This window comes from Diabrotica undecimpunctata, chromosome 6 (assembly GCF_040954645.1).
Source record: "Diabrotica undecimpunctata isolate CICGRU chromosome 6, icDiaUnde3, whole genome shotgun sequence".
In the NCBI taxonomy this organism is placed as follows: Eukaryota; Metazoa; Arthropoda; class Insecta; order Coleoptera; family Chrysomelidae; genus Diabrotica; species Diabrotica undecimpunctata.
In genome coordinates this window covers 68,537,547-68,554,805 of record NC_092808.1, presented here as the reverse complement: position 1 = coordinate 68,554,805, position 17,259 = coordinate 68,537,547, and the positions used below count along the sequence as shown (strand labels likewise).

The following is a 17,259-nucleotide window of genomic DNA, read 5'->3' as shown; positions in this document are numbered from 1 at the left end:
TATATATATATATATATATATATATATATATATATATATGTCAAACAGCATTTTGAACCTTGACTCACCAGTTGAGTCATAGCCCTTTGAGAATGTATCCACACATATAGGCCGATAACTCAACAGTTATGTAAGTCTTGTAACTAAACCAATATTACAATGTAAATTTAGAAATAAAAACAACATACATCAATCATATAAATTTATATTGCATATTAAACAACAAAAAATTTAAAAAACCATGAAAAATGTTTTGATTTTATTAATTAGTCTGAAGCAGTCTCCAAAGCAAAGCTCAGGCTGATTAAGACACAAAGCACAAAAGTGCCCAGTTTTTTGTACCATCTAATCGTTTTCCGTTCACTGACATATGACAACATTTGATCTTTGCGATCAATCCCTGACATGTATTTGTTATACTGCATAATAGTATTCAGCTTTTCGATCATCTGTCTTCTCTTGTCCTATAGACTAATCATTTCAACGCTAAATTTTGTAGAAATAAAATATATTTCTCTCTTGTCACGCCACATTCCTATTGCGACTCCGTCAGCATATTTAGTTATAACTCCCCCTTTAGTCAATTTTATGTTTATAACTTCTGTTGGATTTCCTTTTCTGTTTAATCTCAACATTCTCTCCTTTATTACTGAGAGCAAGGCTGTTGTAATAATTTCCATAAACAATGAATGCTCTTGATCAAAATAATTTCCCATCAATGAAAATACTACATGAGCGACATGCCCCATGTCTCCCTGCATATCTTTCTCTGCTCCACTGTATATTCTTAATTTTAATATAAGTCCATCTGTTTCATTTAACGTATACAGTTTTATTCCAAATTAATGTCGCTTGTTCTTGATATATTGTCTAAATGCTAAGCATTCTCGCCAAAGAACCATTGACTCGTCTAAGGAAAGCTGTTTACTTCGATAATAAATTTGGTCAATTCTTCCGTTAAAATAACCCTGTAGCCACCTAATCTTATTCAGACGATCGTTATAACCTGGCTGGCCTACTTGCGGTGTTGGCGAAAAAGGCAAACATCTTAAAATTGTAAGAAAACGATATCTACTCATACACTGTCTAAAACATGTAAGATTGTATAAGTTATCTGTTTTCCAATAATCTTGAATACAATTTAATTGAATATTGCCCATGTGCAACCATGAAACCCAAACATACTTTTAGTGATGAAACGGTTAACGGTTTCCAGGTAGTTATTCTAGAGTGCTCTTTTGTTTTTTGCTCAAAAACAAATTTTCAGCATATGTATTATATGTTCACTATATATTATATATTGTGTATTCACTATATGTTCAAAAAAGTCAACAGTAAAGAATAATTGGAAAAACTCATACGGGTTACCTGTAAGTAAACTTGTTTTTAGCCCAGAATTACCAGAAAATTGAAAATTATTAAAATTTGGTAAGTCACTCCATAACAGCACATTATGTATGTTACGCATATTTTCATTTGAACGAGTATGTGAATCTTTAAGATTTTCTAAATTAGTTTCATTTACAGCTTCTTCTTCATTGAAACTTAGCTCCTCATGATCGGGTTCATAGTCACTCCCACTTTCTGAAAATAGTTCGATATCACTATCAGATGAATTCAGCAGTTCTTCTAACTGTTGTTCAGATAAATTACATAGATATATAGGTTTTTTATAGTCTTTTCGAGCACTTTTAGGTCTAGATGGTCTTGCAATTTCACCGTCCATATTGAATGCGCTTTACAAACTATCTGAAAACCAGAACTGCAAATATCTTTTAAAAATATCTAGCAATAGGCCGAAATACACAACACTTCTTGAAGTCTTAAGCTATACTCAATAATGACATAATCAATTATGTCATATGGTGCACTTGACCCAAGAGTTGAGTCATCAGCCTGTAAGTAGAAACCAAATATTTCTCTTCTCTTTATCTTCTAACTTCTCTTCTCTTTATCTTCTAACTTCTCGTCCCTTTATCTTCAGTACTTCTCTAACTGATTATTTATATTTGAGCTGTAATAAGAGTCCCGACCAAGAGACCTCTACCAGACCGAAGTAACTCTACTCTGTCGTTAAAGAGGGTACTATATATATATATATATATATATATATATATATAATTTAGCTCTCCAGGCCTAGAAGGCCCATGGCTTGGGTTACTATTCTTTTCCATTCTTTTCTGTTTGTTGCTTTATTTTTCCAGTTTTGTATTTTAAGTTTTTCTATGTCTTTTTCAACATCCTTCTTCCACCTGGTTTTCGGTCTGCCTTTCTTCCTTTTCCCTCCTATTCCTCCCATTAGCATTCTTTTTGGCAGTCTCGTGTTTTCCATCCTTTGGATGTGTCCCAACCATCTCAGTCTTTGTGACTTTATGATCCCTACGATATTCGGCTCTCCATACATCTCCTCTAATTCCATATTTGGTCTTTTTATCCATATACCATTCCATAATTTACCTCCAAATATTTTCCTGAGGACTTTTCTTTCCCAGACTTGCAGCAAGACTTGCTCGGATTTGTTCATTGTCTATGTTTCACTGGCATATAATACAATAGGTCTTATTACTGTCTTATATATTCTTATCTTAGCCCTTCTAGATATGTTTTTGCTTCTTAATAAATTGTTTAGTGCAAAAATACAACAGTTACCGGCCATAATTCTCGCTTGGATTTCTTCCTTCATATTTGGTCTTCTCGTGAATGTCGCTCCTAAATACTGGAATATTTCTACTTCTTCGAATTTATATGTTTTTTCATCTGTTATTACTGTCAGATATTGTTCTTGTAGGTAATCTCTTTCTGTCCATTCCATATATTTGGTCTTTTTTTCATTTATGTACATCCCTTTCTTTCTCGCTTTCATTTCTAATCTTTTTATTATTTCTTTTAATTCTTGCTTACTTCTGGCTATCAGTACAATGTCGTCAGCGAATGCTAAGCATTGGTGTTTTCTTTGATATATAAGTCCTGACCTGTTGATTCCAGCTTCTCTGATGGTAACTTCGAGGACGATACTGAACAACAGCGATGACAGTGGGTCTCCTTGTCGCACCCCCTCACTAACCTCAAACTTATCTGTTTCTTCGCCATTTATTTTAACCCTATTCTCTGTTTTTCGGAGTGTCATTTTTACCATTCTTATCAGTTTTTCACTAATTCCCATTTCACGTAGTGCTTTGTATATTTCTTTGCGCTTTATCCTATCGAACGCTTGTTTAAAGTCGATGAATAGGGCCATTGTATCTTTCTCATATTCGTAGCTTTCTGCTTGTATTTCGCGCAGTAGGAAAATTTGATCCACTGTGCTGCGCCCTCTTCTGAATCCACATTGATATTCCCCTACGTCATTATCTATATTTTGAGATAGCTTGTCTTTTATATATACTGAAAGTATTTTATATGCAACATTTAGTAGGGCTATTCCCCTGTAATTGTGGCATAAACTTTTGTCGCCTCTTTTGTGAAAAGGGCACAGTGTCGCTTCGGTCCATTCCTTCGGTAATTTTTCTTGTTCCCATATGTCTTTTAGCAACTTTTCCAAATGCTTAATTAGTACTGGTCCTCCATATTTAAACATTTCAGCTGTTACTTCATCTCTTCCTGAGCTCTTATTATTCTTTAGTTTCTCTATTATTTCTTTTATTTCTTTTTCGTTAGGTGGTCTTTCCTCTATTCGTTCTTGATCGACATTTTCATACACTTCTTCTTCCTCTCATATTCTGTTGTGGGAATTTCATTTAAAAGTTCTTCAAAGTATTCTTTCCATCTGCTCAATATTTCTTCGTCACTTACTAAATTTCTTCTATTTTTGTTTTTGTAGTGTACAGGTTTTCCTTGGTACCCCTTTTTCTCATTTTTCACCCCTTGATATAAGTTTCTAATTTCTCTATTTTTATAGCTCTGTTCTATACATTTTAATTTATCTTCATTGTATTTTCTTTTCTTAGATTATTCTTTTGGCTCTTTTCCTTTGTTCATTGTATTTTCTCTCTATCTCTGTTGTTTTTTCTTGCATCATTTTCATTCTTAATATATTTCGTTCATCTAGTTCCATTTTACATTCATCGTCGAACCATTCTTTGTATTCGTGTTTTATATTTCTATTACTGGCCTGAGCTGCTTTGGTCATACATACTTTTATTTGCATCCATGTTTGTTCAATATCCCCACTTTCTGCAATATTATCTAATCCTCTACTGACTATTCTTTCATATTTATTTTGTTCCTCTTCTGTCAGTAGTCTCACAGGTTTAGTTGCTTTATACTTTTTCTTCCGCTGGTTTCTAAGCACTGGAATAAGTTGTTTCATATATACATGTATATGTATATTATATATATATATATATATATATATATATATATATATATATATATATATATATATATATATATATATATATATAATAATTTAAACCTATTATTTTATAAACTAAATCTATGTAGGTATTGTCATTACTATTATTCATATAAAAATATATGATTTTAAAGAAATTTTAGTTTGTTCCCAAATAATTTATTATTATAAGCAGAAATATAATACTCTATTATAACAGTGTAAAGTAACCAACAAAGACAATTGACTAATTTCAGTATTTCTTTGTTATAAAAAGATAATAATCCGTTTCTTTATTATAATGGATGATAGTTGTTTGTCTGGTGTGTGGTGAAACAAAGACCTTAACTATGATTGCCAGACAGTGGTAGAATGGGGCTGTTAACTTGGTTGTGTTAGTTGCAATTCGTTCAGTTAATCGTTGTTGTGAGGTAGTATTTTATTTTGGGCTACGGTGCATTATTTTTATTGTTTTATTATCATGTCCGAGAAAAGAAAAAAAGTTGTATTGACAATTAATCAAAAGTTATAATTCATAAGTAAAATTTTTAAATAGTACTTCCTATAAATATATGTGCCCTAAGTACAGTATTGGTGAGTCAACAGTGCGAGACATTTTAAAACAAAAGTAAAAATTCTTTCATTTGCATCAATGTCAAAAAGCACTTCTGCCATGAAGAAAAGAAAAACAATGAGAACCTCATCTTACATAGAATTAAAGACGGCTTTGGTAGAATGGATAGCTCAAGTTCGTAACAATTGTACACCCATATCCGGTCTAATAATTGTTGTAAAAGCAAAGCAGTTTTTTGATGTGTTGGGTTTAGAAGGGGATTTTGATGCATTATCTGGTTAGTTGACTCACTTTATGGCATTGATACTCACCACATATTTATAGACTACAAAGCAGCATACGACTCTGTGAATAGAAGAGAAATGCTCAAAGCTACAAAAGAGCTGGGAATACCAAATCAGTTAGTAAATTTAACAAAGCTAATTCTTGAAAAAGTTGAATGTAGAGTACGAATTACGAATAAACAAATAACGGGCTGCGCCAGGGAGACTCTCTCTCCTGTAAACTGTTCAATCTGGCTCTGGGAAAAGTAATACTTATGTCACAAATCACAACCACTGGTTCAATAGATGATAAATCAGTGCAAATCCTAGCCTATGCTGATGATATCAATAATGTTGGGAGAACAGAAAACGCTGAACGAGAGGTCTATGTAGCATTAAAAGAATCAGCTAAAAAAATTGGATTTAATAATAAATACCAACAAAACGAAGTATATGAAAATAAGCACGCAACCACAAATACTATGACCACTTGTATATACATTGAATTTGTATATACTCCATTCGCTTAGCTCGGGCATATTTTGACAGATTCATTGTCGGAAACCTACAACACAACAATTCCTACTTCTCAGTATTAATAGCTCAAGTATCCGAATACTGCAGACTTCTTTCTTTAAAAAAAAGAAGAAGTCTGCAGTGCATTATTCTAAATAGTGCAAGTGTATACTAAACCCATTAAATTTTGGGTAGTATATATTTAAAAAATATATTTTAATTGTTATAATTTAACATAACTATTTATTATATGGTGCAGATAAATAAATATTGATTGTCGGTAATTCGCAAAGTTCTATTTTATTTACTATTTTGTTTGTTTACTATTAATATTGGCTATGAGTATGTGTGCTTGGTTGTATAGTATAGTAATTTTCAGCCACTTTTAGTCTGTCAAAAAGTAACTAACTTCGCAAAAAAATAATTACTAAATTCACTAGACAGTTCGGACTGGGAATAGGGAACCAAGTATACCTGGGAGAGTTCCTTAACACTGAAAATAATACTACTGCAGAATTTGCACAGCCAGCAGATGCTATTTTGGGTTCAATCTCCTACTTAAATCCACAATTATATCGAGAAATACAAAAATAAAACTCTACAAAACAATAATATGCCCAGTCCTAACATGTTTTTCAAAGACCTAGACTCTAACAAAAAATAATGAAAACATGTTAGGATGTTTCGAAAAAAAAGTACTAAGGCGAATTTATGGAGCAGTGAATGACAATGGAGTGTAGAGAAGACGATACAACTTCGAACTTTATAGAATATACCAGGAACCTGATATCATAAAACATATTAAGATAGGATGTCTGAGGTGGATAGGGCATGTAGTGTGAATGGAACAAAATGACCCCAGCTAGAAAAATCCTCCTTGATAGACCCATTGATCAGAGAAGAAGAGGAAGACCAAAAACAAGGTTCCTTGATAACATTGATGCAGACATGAGAAATATGGGAATATGTGCTTGGTGGAGAAAGGCGATGGATAGGAATGACTGGAGAGAAATTCTTGAGGAGCCTAGGACACACATAGGGTTGTAAAGCCAGAATGATGATGATGACCCGCTTTAAGCAACGTCATGGGATAAAGGAGATAGGACTTCATGGAGAGAAGCTCAGTGGTGACCAACAGGGAGCTGAAGAATTTAAAAGTGAGTTCGAAGAGTTCCTTTCTTCAAATAATTGATAATTGAGCTACGAACAAATTTATAACACATACGAATCAGGCCTCTTGTGGAAATGCCTTTCAACTCAGACGCTAGCTTTTGCAAGTAAAGGTAAACCAGGGGGACATCAATCCAGCAAAGAACATATCACAATTATGTCTTGCAGCAATGCTACAGGAAGTCACAAACTGAAGTTGACAGTATGCAAAAAAATCTAGATCTTTTAAGGGTACTAGAGCAGAAAAACTACCTGTTGATTACTTCAACTAGAGGAAAGGGTGGATGGATAAAAAATATTTCAAGAGTGGTTGAAGTCAAATTTTTACCAGAAGTCAAAAACATTTAACAGCAAACAATTTGCCACAAAAATCTGTATTGTTGATTGACAACGCCCCCTCATATCCTGAAACGCATATGCTTAAGTCTGCTGACGAAAAATTATTTGCCCCCAAACACAACTGGGTTAGTTTAACCTAAGCAAAGAAACAGAAACAAGTGGCAGACTACTTTCAAAAAGTGTAAAAAAATAAGTAGATATTGAAAATTGTAAATTACAGCTTTAGGTGAAACTAAATTTTTATTTCTTGCATTTATGTATTTGACTTCAAATTACGGCTTATACACGATAACCGTACTACTCTACTCCACGTATAAACGGGAGTTGATTGTTGATAAATTAATGAATTCTTTGGTTATAAAATCTCCAAAGTAGCTCATACCTTTTTAAATAAAAATGATATTCTGTTATAAATATGTTTTTATAAACGCATTCTAATTGATTCTTTGTTGATTCAAAACAGAAGTTAAACTAGTTGAAATTGGGATTCTTTTTAAATGATGATCTTTATTAAATAATTTATATTAGTGGGCACAAATTTGGAAAACGACACAAAATTATTATATTTAAGTATTTCATAGTCTTACTTACTTCTGGATAGTTTTGTCCAAAAGATTCTGAAACAAGCAGTACATATTATTTCTGAAACAATTAAATACATGACAACGTACCTAAAAGTTCCAAATTCATATTTTAGTTTGAAACAACGCTTTACATTGGTTTATAGATATAATTACCATTTAAAAAACTGTAAAACAAAAATCATGACTTCTGCCGGCGTCCAAAAATTAATACAAACATTAATAACCTCTAATCTCTCTCGCTGTCTCTCTCTCTGTACACTCTAGTCACTCTACCAAACTCTACGCTACGCCTCTACTTCTTACTTCTTATCAAAGAATATAGACGCATATGTCATGTCATATGACTCATATGTCGCATGTATGCGTCTATGTTCATGTTCGTTGTTATACGAGCGCAAAGCCATGTGCAAATCCGTGCAAAGGGTTGAGTTTACAGTTTACCGAAAGTATAAGCTGATTATAACCGCAAATGTCAAACATGGAACAAAAAATTTCGGTATAGCAGTGTTGGCATGTTTTTATAATGTAGATGCTGTATGCTTCAAATATAAAAAGATAAAGCTTTAGAAAAGTACATTTTGTTTATATTATGTTATGAATTCTGCAATTTTTGATTTATATAAAACAACAATGAGTAAATATTTGTTTCTTTGTAGATTATTTGCAGTTAATTATTAGAAATTTTTTTAGCAATTACCTTTGGATAGATTAGGATAGATTTGGCAATCGTCAAATCAGCAGTTGCCAGATTACAACAGATGTTTTCAATTAATCTCGAAAAAGACAAATATTTACTCGTTATTGCTTCATATAAATTAAAAATTGCAGAATTCATAAAATAGTATAATCAAAATGTACTTTTTAAAAGCTTTATCTCTTTATATTTGAAGCATACAACTTATGCATTATAAAAACATGCCAACACTGCCAAACCGAAATATTTTTGACATTTGCGGCTATATTCAGCTTGTACTTTCGGTAAACTCACCATTGAGCAAAAAGACAAAAGAGGGAATCTAATCGTTATGAAAAGGCGACCAAAAAAGTGACCTCTGATGGCGGACATATCCGGAAATGCGAATGCGCCAAATTTAAATTTTCCGACACTTATTAACAGTAGCTATAAAATAGTTTTCAGAATGTGTCTTAGACGAGAATATTTTAATTAAATATTAACGATAACAGTCTAAAATGTGAAATAATTGTTAAAAAACTTCAATATAAATAAGATTTCATGTGACAGTTAGGACAAATAATAACATAACCCAACTAAATTTGATTTCTTAAACAAGGAAAGACTCTCTTTCCTTGTTTAATTTGGCCTCTCAAGATGGCACTTCCTGTCTAACAATATATTTGCCCCCACTACCTTTACATTCCCTCTTTTGTCTTTTTGCTCGATGAAACTCACTTAGGTGCACTGGTTGCAGAGTATATAATATAAAAGGTCAATTCGCTTTTGACATTGACAGATAAACTACTTAGTACATGAAGAAAAGTAATGAGGAAGTCGTTCAAAACTATAGTTAAATTATAGTTACACTGAGAAACGAAGTAATCATTTTTTTAAAGTAGAATTTGTTTTGTATGAATTGTATTTTTTCTGTAAAATTTAATATAACTTATACATCAATTCTGTACTGATAATTAATTAAAAAGGTCCTAAGTCAAAAATATCGATTGGTTTTATTTAACAAACAAATTAACGTACTAAAAGTATTTTAGTAGGTAAGTATGTTAAAGAAGGGATAAAAAGTGATTGAATTTGAGAGTTAATTTCAAAATAGAAAAAATTTTTATCGTTTTTTAAGGTTAATAAAAAACTTCATTACTCAAAATCTATATTTTTGACTCAAGACTTTTTTACTTATCAATACAGAATTATACTTTTGAAATTTCTATTAACTATATCTTAAGTTGCTGACTTTTTTTGTTTCCTTTTGAGGAATTTCTTTGAATGTGAATATTTATTAACCTCCAACACCACGATATCACAGTATTGGCGATGTCAACGAACTATAGGGGGCGCTTTGACAGATGATCAGCTGATCACGCACGTAGGAAAACAAAACAACAGAGCTTCCATAATCTTTGTAGGTGAATCATTATTGTGTGTAAAAATTATCTGTATTTATTATTTTTTGTTAATGCAATGGCAAATAAAGAAATTGAAGTTAGTCTGCTCGATACTTTGAAATATATAGGAGACACAAAAAGACCTTTAAAAGAAGGCGAGGCCTTGTTAAAGGCTGGCCACGTTTTGTTGTGTGGCAAATATAATATGATATATTATTTCCTAAATATATATAAATAAAACACTTGGTTGTTTTTATATCACTATTATTCCAAAATGGTACAATTTTTTTATGTTTGATTAGCATAAAAAACAAGCAATATTACGATTTGTTTACTGATCGAATAATAAGTAATTTATTTCTAACCTAAACTAACTAACTTTTTCTAATCTAAAGTCTTACTTAGCAGTTTGTCTTTAGTTACTATTATGACATTTAATATATTTACATATTGTAAATGTCCTAATAGTAACTAAATTATACAATATTATATTTACATTTTACTACTGATCACTTCTGTACAATAGGAGAACTTAACTTTAATATGAACATTGGCAAAACAAATATTAATACATTTAAGACTAGCTACATTAATTACAACAAATTAAGAAACTAAAATTGTGACACTTCAAAATAAAATAAAAGAATGTACTTATGAAAAAAAAACGAAGGAATGTCATGTACGATCTTGTAGATTTTTGTCACGAGGAAAAAAGTGCATACTTATTCTTTCCGATCGATAATTTCTGCATTGCGGTGCAGAACAATACTTTTTAACATTTTGTTACCTTATTGTGCTTTATTTAATAATATTTAAAATGTTTATAACTATGTCATGTGTGTATAAATAAATACAAAATGTTTTGTTATCCTACGTGCACTAGTTCAAATTTTTACCGCACCGTGCCGCCTCTTTCGTTTGACATCGCCAATAGACATAGATAACAACCAGTATTCTCACTCTACCGCGGTACCTTTGATCTTTTTAGACAAAATTCGGTGACCTTGACGCCATATTTTCTGGACGAAAACCGTGGACTGGCCCTGCACATATGGACGCGACAGAGCCGACTTTGATTTATTTAACAAAATTGATTTTAATTTCAACCAATTTCAAAACTCTTCTTGCTACTCTTTCATTCTTCGAGAAATTAAAAAAAAAAAAACCTAAAATTGTTTTGCGTTGTATTTATGATTTTGTTTTCTAAAGTTTCACAACTATTTGTTACAGAACTGTCTTCTACACTATCAAAAAAAAAATCAAATGGAGAGTTATGCAACAGTTTTTAATAAATATGCTAGTTTTAAAGCTGTATGGTTATAAAGTAGAATAAAATGCAAAGTTTCATTTCAAAATTCAAATACAGAGTTTGAAATCAGTTAATATATTTTAATTATATCTCACTAAAAACACAAGAGGATGTGAACAAAACTCCTAAATATGTATATTGATTAGTGATTGATCTTACCTGTTCATTGTAATAGACTATTTTGACTTGTTATTTCGATATAAACGATTAAATAATGTGTTATTGATGATTCCAAATAATCATTTTATTATTTTTTCTTTTAGTTTTGTTTTCATATTTTTGAGTAGGGAAATTTCTGTTATTGAATTTTAATAAATAGTACAAACGTACACGGCTAAATAAAGTTGTACAATATTTGAGTGGACTTTGTTTAAAAGGTGACTAAAAGTTATGGTACTAAGTCGAGAAACATGTTTTAATAATATTCGGCTTTACAGCTAATATGTCAAAATTCTTTTGAAAGAGAATGTCAAGTATACCTACTTATAAAGTCAGCAGAATCACCAGTAGGGATTTTTAGATTACCAAATGTGTCACCGGTTCTATTTTTATATACATTAACATATTGATATACAGTTTTAGCCGACAAATTAGTTACACTTTTTGAGTAGCTGTCTGGTATATTATTTTTAAATAATATATTAGGGCTGGGTAAACAAAATTTGCTACACAAAACATTTTTGTAAAACTTTTGGCCCCTTGAAGTACATTAAGAGACATCCTGTTTAAACTGATTACTGAATCTTCTACCTCTTGCCTTTTTTCTAGACTGTAAAATTTGAAAATTTAACGAAGGACAAAATTTAGATGTAAGTGCCATGTAGTCTTCAATTGTCACATTATCGACACATTTCTTTTCTGTAGAATGTACAGAATGTTTTCTGAATTTTTTATTTAAATAATGGTTTTCCTTCCATAATTTTATAACTGTACTTCATAGCACAATTTTTCTTTGAGTTTTTTCTTACAATCCTTGTTGATGTACATTAGACGTCTAACGGAATTGTACAAAGTGCTAAAAGTAGCGTCATCCTGTTAATGGTAAGAATGTATTTGTGGAAATAAAAAATAAATTTTTAAATGAACTTCATTTATTATTACATGTTGCATTAGATATTACATTTATTTGTTTATTTAATAATAACAAAGGTGACAGACCCACTGTCAAAATTAGACAAAAATACATTGTAGATAAATACAATTACAGATAAAAATCAAATATACATGTATAAAACAAGTACACATTAAGTTTACAAAGTATCATTTTGTAGTTTAAAATTTCAGAAGTTAAACAAATTATATCTCATGAGCACTGGTTTGCATGTATGAGAAGTCAGATCATACCTATATTTGAACCATAATTAGTTCTGCGATGAGATATATGGAAATGTAAATTCTGAAGAAGTGAACGGGAAGGAATATGAAAAGAAATTAGCTAAAGCAATTTAGGAGTATGGATTATTCTATAATTAATTGCTTTTGTTCAAATGTGATTTTGAATGATATTTTACATTTTTGTTTACTTGATCTTGATTAATGTCAATATAATTAATTATTAATTAATTAGAAGAAACACTCTAATACATTTTTATGGAATATGATCAGATATTTTAGTTATATCTCACTAAAAACATAAGATAATGTGAAGAAAACCCCTAAATGGGTATATTAATTATTGATTGATATTATCTGTTCATTGTAATAAAAAAGAGTATTTTGACTTATTATATTGTTATAAACAAGTAAATAATGTTTTATTGATGTTTCCAAATAATCAATTTATTATTTTTTCTTTTGGTTATATTTTCATGTTTTTCAGTCTTGAAATTTCTCTTCATGAATTGTAATGAATATTATAAACATACACAGCTAAATAAAGTTATACAATATTTTATTTTAATAATATTCGGCTTTGCAATTAATATGCCAAAGGAATATGAAAAGAAATTAGCTAAAGGAATTTAGGAGTATGGATTATTCTATAAACAATTGCTTTTGTTCAAATGTGATTTTGAATGATATTTTACATTGTTGTTTACTTGATCTTGATTAATGTCAATATAATTAATTAGAAGTAATACTCAATACATTTTTATGGAATATGATCAGATATTTTAGTTACATCTCACTAAAAACATAAGATAATGTGAAGAAAACCCCTAAATAGGTATATTAATTATTAATCGATATTATCTGATCACTGTAATAAAAAAAGAGTATTTTGACTTTTTATATTGTTATAAATAAGTAAATAATGCTTTATTGATGTTTCCAAATAATCAATTTATTATTTTTTCTTTTGGTTATATTTTCATGTTTTTCAGTTTCAAATTTCTCTTCATGAATTTTAATGAATAGTACAAACATACACAGCTAAATAAAGTTCTACAATATTTTAGTGGAAATTGTTCACAAGGGTGGCTAAAATTTATTGTACTAAATAGAGAAACATATGTTTTAATAATATTCGGCTGTACAGCTAATATGTCAAAATTCTTGTGAAAGAGACAGTCAAGTATACTAATAAAGTTAATAAAATCACCAGTAGGCATTTTTAGATTACCATATGTCTCACCAGTTCTATTTTCATATCCGTTAAATATGAATATACAATAGTATCTCACAAATTGGTTACACTTTTTGAGTATATGCCACATATTTCACAACTATGGAATTCTTAAACATTTTTTTATTAAATATCCACACAAATAGGTTATAAAATTTCAATTTTTCAATTGCCAATATACTTCTTTTCTGTAGACTGTAACTTCTGAAGTTTATTTTTTAAATAATGGTTTTTCTTCCTTAATTGTATAACTGTACTTCATAATACATTTTTTCGGGGAGTATTTATTGATAATTGTTGTGACACTTGAGTTGAACTTGGTGTTACTGGAAGTGTAGTTACATGTTCAGGTTCTCCATGGAATATGTTGTTTTTACCAGGAGTAATAGTAATATCCTGAAGTACAGTTGTAGTGGATGGTTTATGTTTAATACTAACATTTTTCTCTATATCCATAGCTGAACTTTTCACTACTTCTAAAAGAAAAAGAGAAAGCTTACATATGTGTTACATCTTAATTATTTATTTTATTTACCTTCATTAATAGGACATCTTGGAAGACATGTTTTGGACTACTGCAGAATAAGTATGATCAAAAGTTGATGAGCCCTCTGTTAAAGGAAAGTTTGTGAGAACTGCAGAAGGTTGTAATCGATTTCTCATATCATTCAGAAACATCTTATTGTCGAAATGAGTACCATAAAGACGATGACTTCTATGTAAATTGTAAACGTTCTGCCTTATTCAATAAATCTTCTCGTCCACATGCCATTAACCAAATTTTTGCCTAAATACAAACATTTTTTTAATACACGATGAAACGTTAATAAATAATATAACATCTTAACATCTGTAATACACAATTTTAATCCTAATTTAACACTCACTTATTAACATCTTTTGGAAAGAAAACAATACTTTTCCTAGAATTATTACAACACTTTGTAGCTGCACAAGTGTGGCAAGGCTTTTTGTTTTTATTTTTGTACATATCGACGTACTTATACAACGTAATTGCGAAATAAAAAATGTATAAAGTTTATTTGTATCTATAAATACACAAAAAGTAAACAAATACAATGGCCTCTATATTATTTATCTATGACAAATGACAATGGCCAATGACCAATGAGAGCCGTCAAATTTTTCGGAGTCCAGAGAAAATGGCGTCGCTGTCTGCGCGAGTAAAATGCGCGAACTTTCGCGCCAAAGCGGAGTGGGAATACTGGTTGTTGTCTATACTGTGACGATATTTTCGCTGCGCGTAGAAACTCTGCGGTTGCGACTAGAATGACTGTATACCACTTCGATTTCTTTCTGTGCATCTGGGGTTTCTTAATCTTCTGGTTGTACTGTACTTAATTCAATTCGCCAGGACATATCAAATTTATGATAGGAAAGTGTAAAAAGTTGTAATAAAACAGAATAATAATAGAAATTTATTGTAATTACTATACACGTATACCCCTTCGATTTCTCTTTCTGTGCATCTGGGGTCTCTGAAACGTCTGGTTTTACAGTACCTACTACATTCAATTCGCCTGGATATATCACTTTTGTGGTAGGGAAGGGTAAAAAGTTGTAATAAAACACAATAATAATAGAAATTTATTGTAATTAATACTAATAATAATGTTTATTTAGGAAGCTTACATTATAATATAGATTTACAAGATACCTAATAAAAATAAATACCTAGGTATGTTTATTGTTAGAATATTGAGATGTGTACAATTCTAATCAAAAAGAGAAGTTGTAAAGAAATAAATACTTAAAAACAAATAAAAAATGTAAATAACCAGTAATACTTTACCACTAGTTGGTGAGCTGATTCTTTACAATTTTAATGATTTGTCTAACATATTACAATTTGCTTTATTGAATAGTACGGTAGGGTAGGACTAAACTAAATATATAAAAATACAATAATTTTTAAATATAATATAATTTAAATGGTAAATGAAGAATCATAATAACAGGAATAAAAGCTAGTTTTAATATTTGTTATACACAAACAACTATTTTTTTCTAAATAAAAAATCCTATTTACAGATTTTATCCGTAGGATATAGAATCCAGCATTTTTAAAGAAAGATAGTCAACTTAGGAAGGAAACTATGCATAATAAAGTATAAGAATAAGAAGAATTAGAACAAGAGAAGAGAGCACAAGACATGAATTGAAAAGAAATAGATTTATTAGGTTTAAAAATTAGATTACGCAAAGAAACATTTACTAAAAAATTTAAAAAAAATTATATGTATTGTTACGAACATGCTCTCGGCATGGCCCAGGTAACGGTTGCATTGCATCTCTAATACTCTTCTCGAAGCTTCGAGGCGTATCGAGTGCGAGAGAGAATAACCGGTCACGTAGGCGAATTAGAGGTGGGACAACGCCAGAATATTCTCGAACCTAGTAACTGTAGTATATATAGGTAACAATGTTAGAAGTAGAGTTAGTTGTAATCGAACTGTAAAGTTATAAATAAATATATGTATATAAATTCGAACCGCTCGTTTTATTTAATCTCGCTACAGTATATTAATGATCCTTCTGAGGTTTTCCCATAACAAAAATATTTTATATGGCTCTCAAACATCTTCAACTAAGTTCAATAATGTCTTTATTTAGCAATTCATCTTCAAAATTGTCTCCACTTTGATTTTTCAATTGAATCATTTCAACTGTACAGCCACTTCCATTGACTAAAATGGGAAACTTTCTTCTTCCATACACATTTTGTTACATATCTGGAATTCATTATACAAAATTTCAGGATATCTTAGTGAATTGTTTTAGTGGGCTTCTGAATGTGAATTTAAAATCTTATCAATAATATAGAATTATTCATACCTGGTTCAAAAAAATAGATCAATGGACTCGATGCAAAATTGGTTTAAAAATCCCATCAATAATACAGAATCATTCTTACCTGGTTCAAAAAGAAAATATATCCAGCGAGTATCACAAAATTATCAGAATTTAAAATCAATATTTGATGTATTTAGAGCATTTTTATTGTAAATTTTGAAAATTCCATGATACACCCTTGATATTATTTGGATAATTAATGATTTTTAACTCTTTTTTGTTGCTGTTTTTAAGAATCATGAGCGGAATATGAAAACCTAGTTACTATCTCCATACTTTTCATTTTGCAATCTTATAATACTTGGCATTTCAAAGAAAACTATCCTTTCCTGTTTCAGAAATCAATAGCACCCATATCTCTTGGAAAACGTTGTTTAATCAATTTTTAAACTTTTAAGGTGATAATAGTTATTTAACCAACAAGTGTATTAATAAGGGCAATTAACAATTGAGATATTTTAACGCGTGAGCGAAGCGAGCGCGTTAATGTTCGAGATTGTTAATCGCCATTTTAATTCACGAGTTCGTTACAAAACTTTTCCGTCGACCGTACTTTTCAGAAATAAAGATATCTTAGTTTAAATATTTATTTACTTAACGATAAACAACAATTTTTTCAGCTTTCATTGACTTTATTCAAAGTTTCCTTAGTGGT

At 30.3% G+C, this 17,259-nt stretch overlaps 1 protein-coding gene and 1 long non-coding RNA gene across 4 annotated transcripts in view; both read right to left on the bottom strand.

The window, feature by feature from the left end:
• The window catches only part of Rbbp5 (retinoblastoma binding protein 5), a 372,021-nt gene extending 363,830 nt beyond the window's left edge, over nt 1-8,191 (bottom strand). The window contains exons 1-2 of one of the 3 annotated variants that reach the window (XM_072534791.1): nt 7,867-8,191; nt 7,787-7,812 (exon numbers count right to left, since the gene is read on the bottom strand). In XM_072534791.1, coding sequence (XP_072390892.1) covers nt 7,787-7,812; nt 7,867-7,885 — 45 coding nt within the window. In that variant the 5' untranslated portion in view covers nt 7,886-8,191. The remainder of the gene's footprint in view (nt 1-7,786; nt 7,813-7,866) is intronic. The other 2 variants (XM_072534790.1, XM_072534792.1) reach the window with 2 other exon arrangements.
• A 3,211-nt stretch (nt 8,192-11,402) lies between these two features.
• On the bottom strand, nt 11,403-15,038 carry LOC140443481 (uncharacterized). The gene is made up of 3 exons (XR_011951211.1): nt 14,618-15,038; nt 14,266-14,517; nt 11,403-14,206 (listed from the first exon to the last, which is right to left on the bottom strand). It is a non-coding gene; the product is annotated as an uncharacterized lncRNA (long non-coding RNA).
• Nucleotides 15,039-17,259: the final 2,221 nt, after the last annotated feature.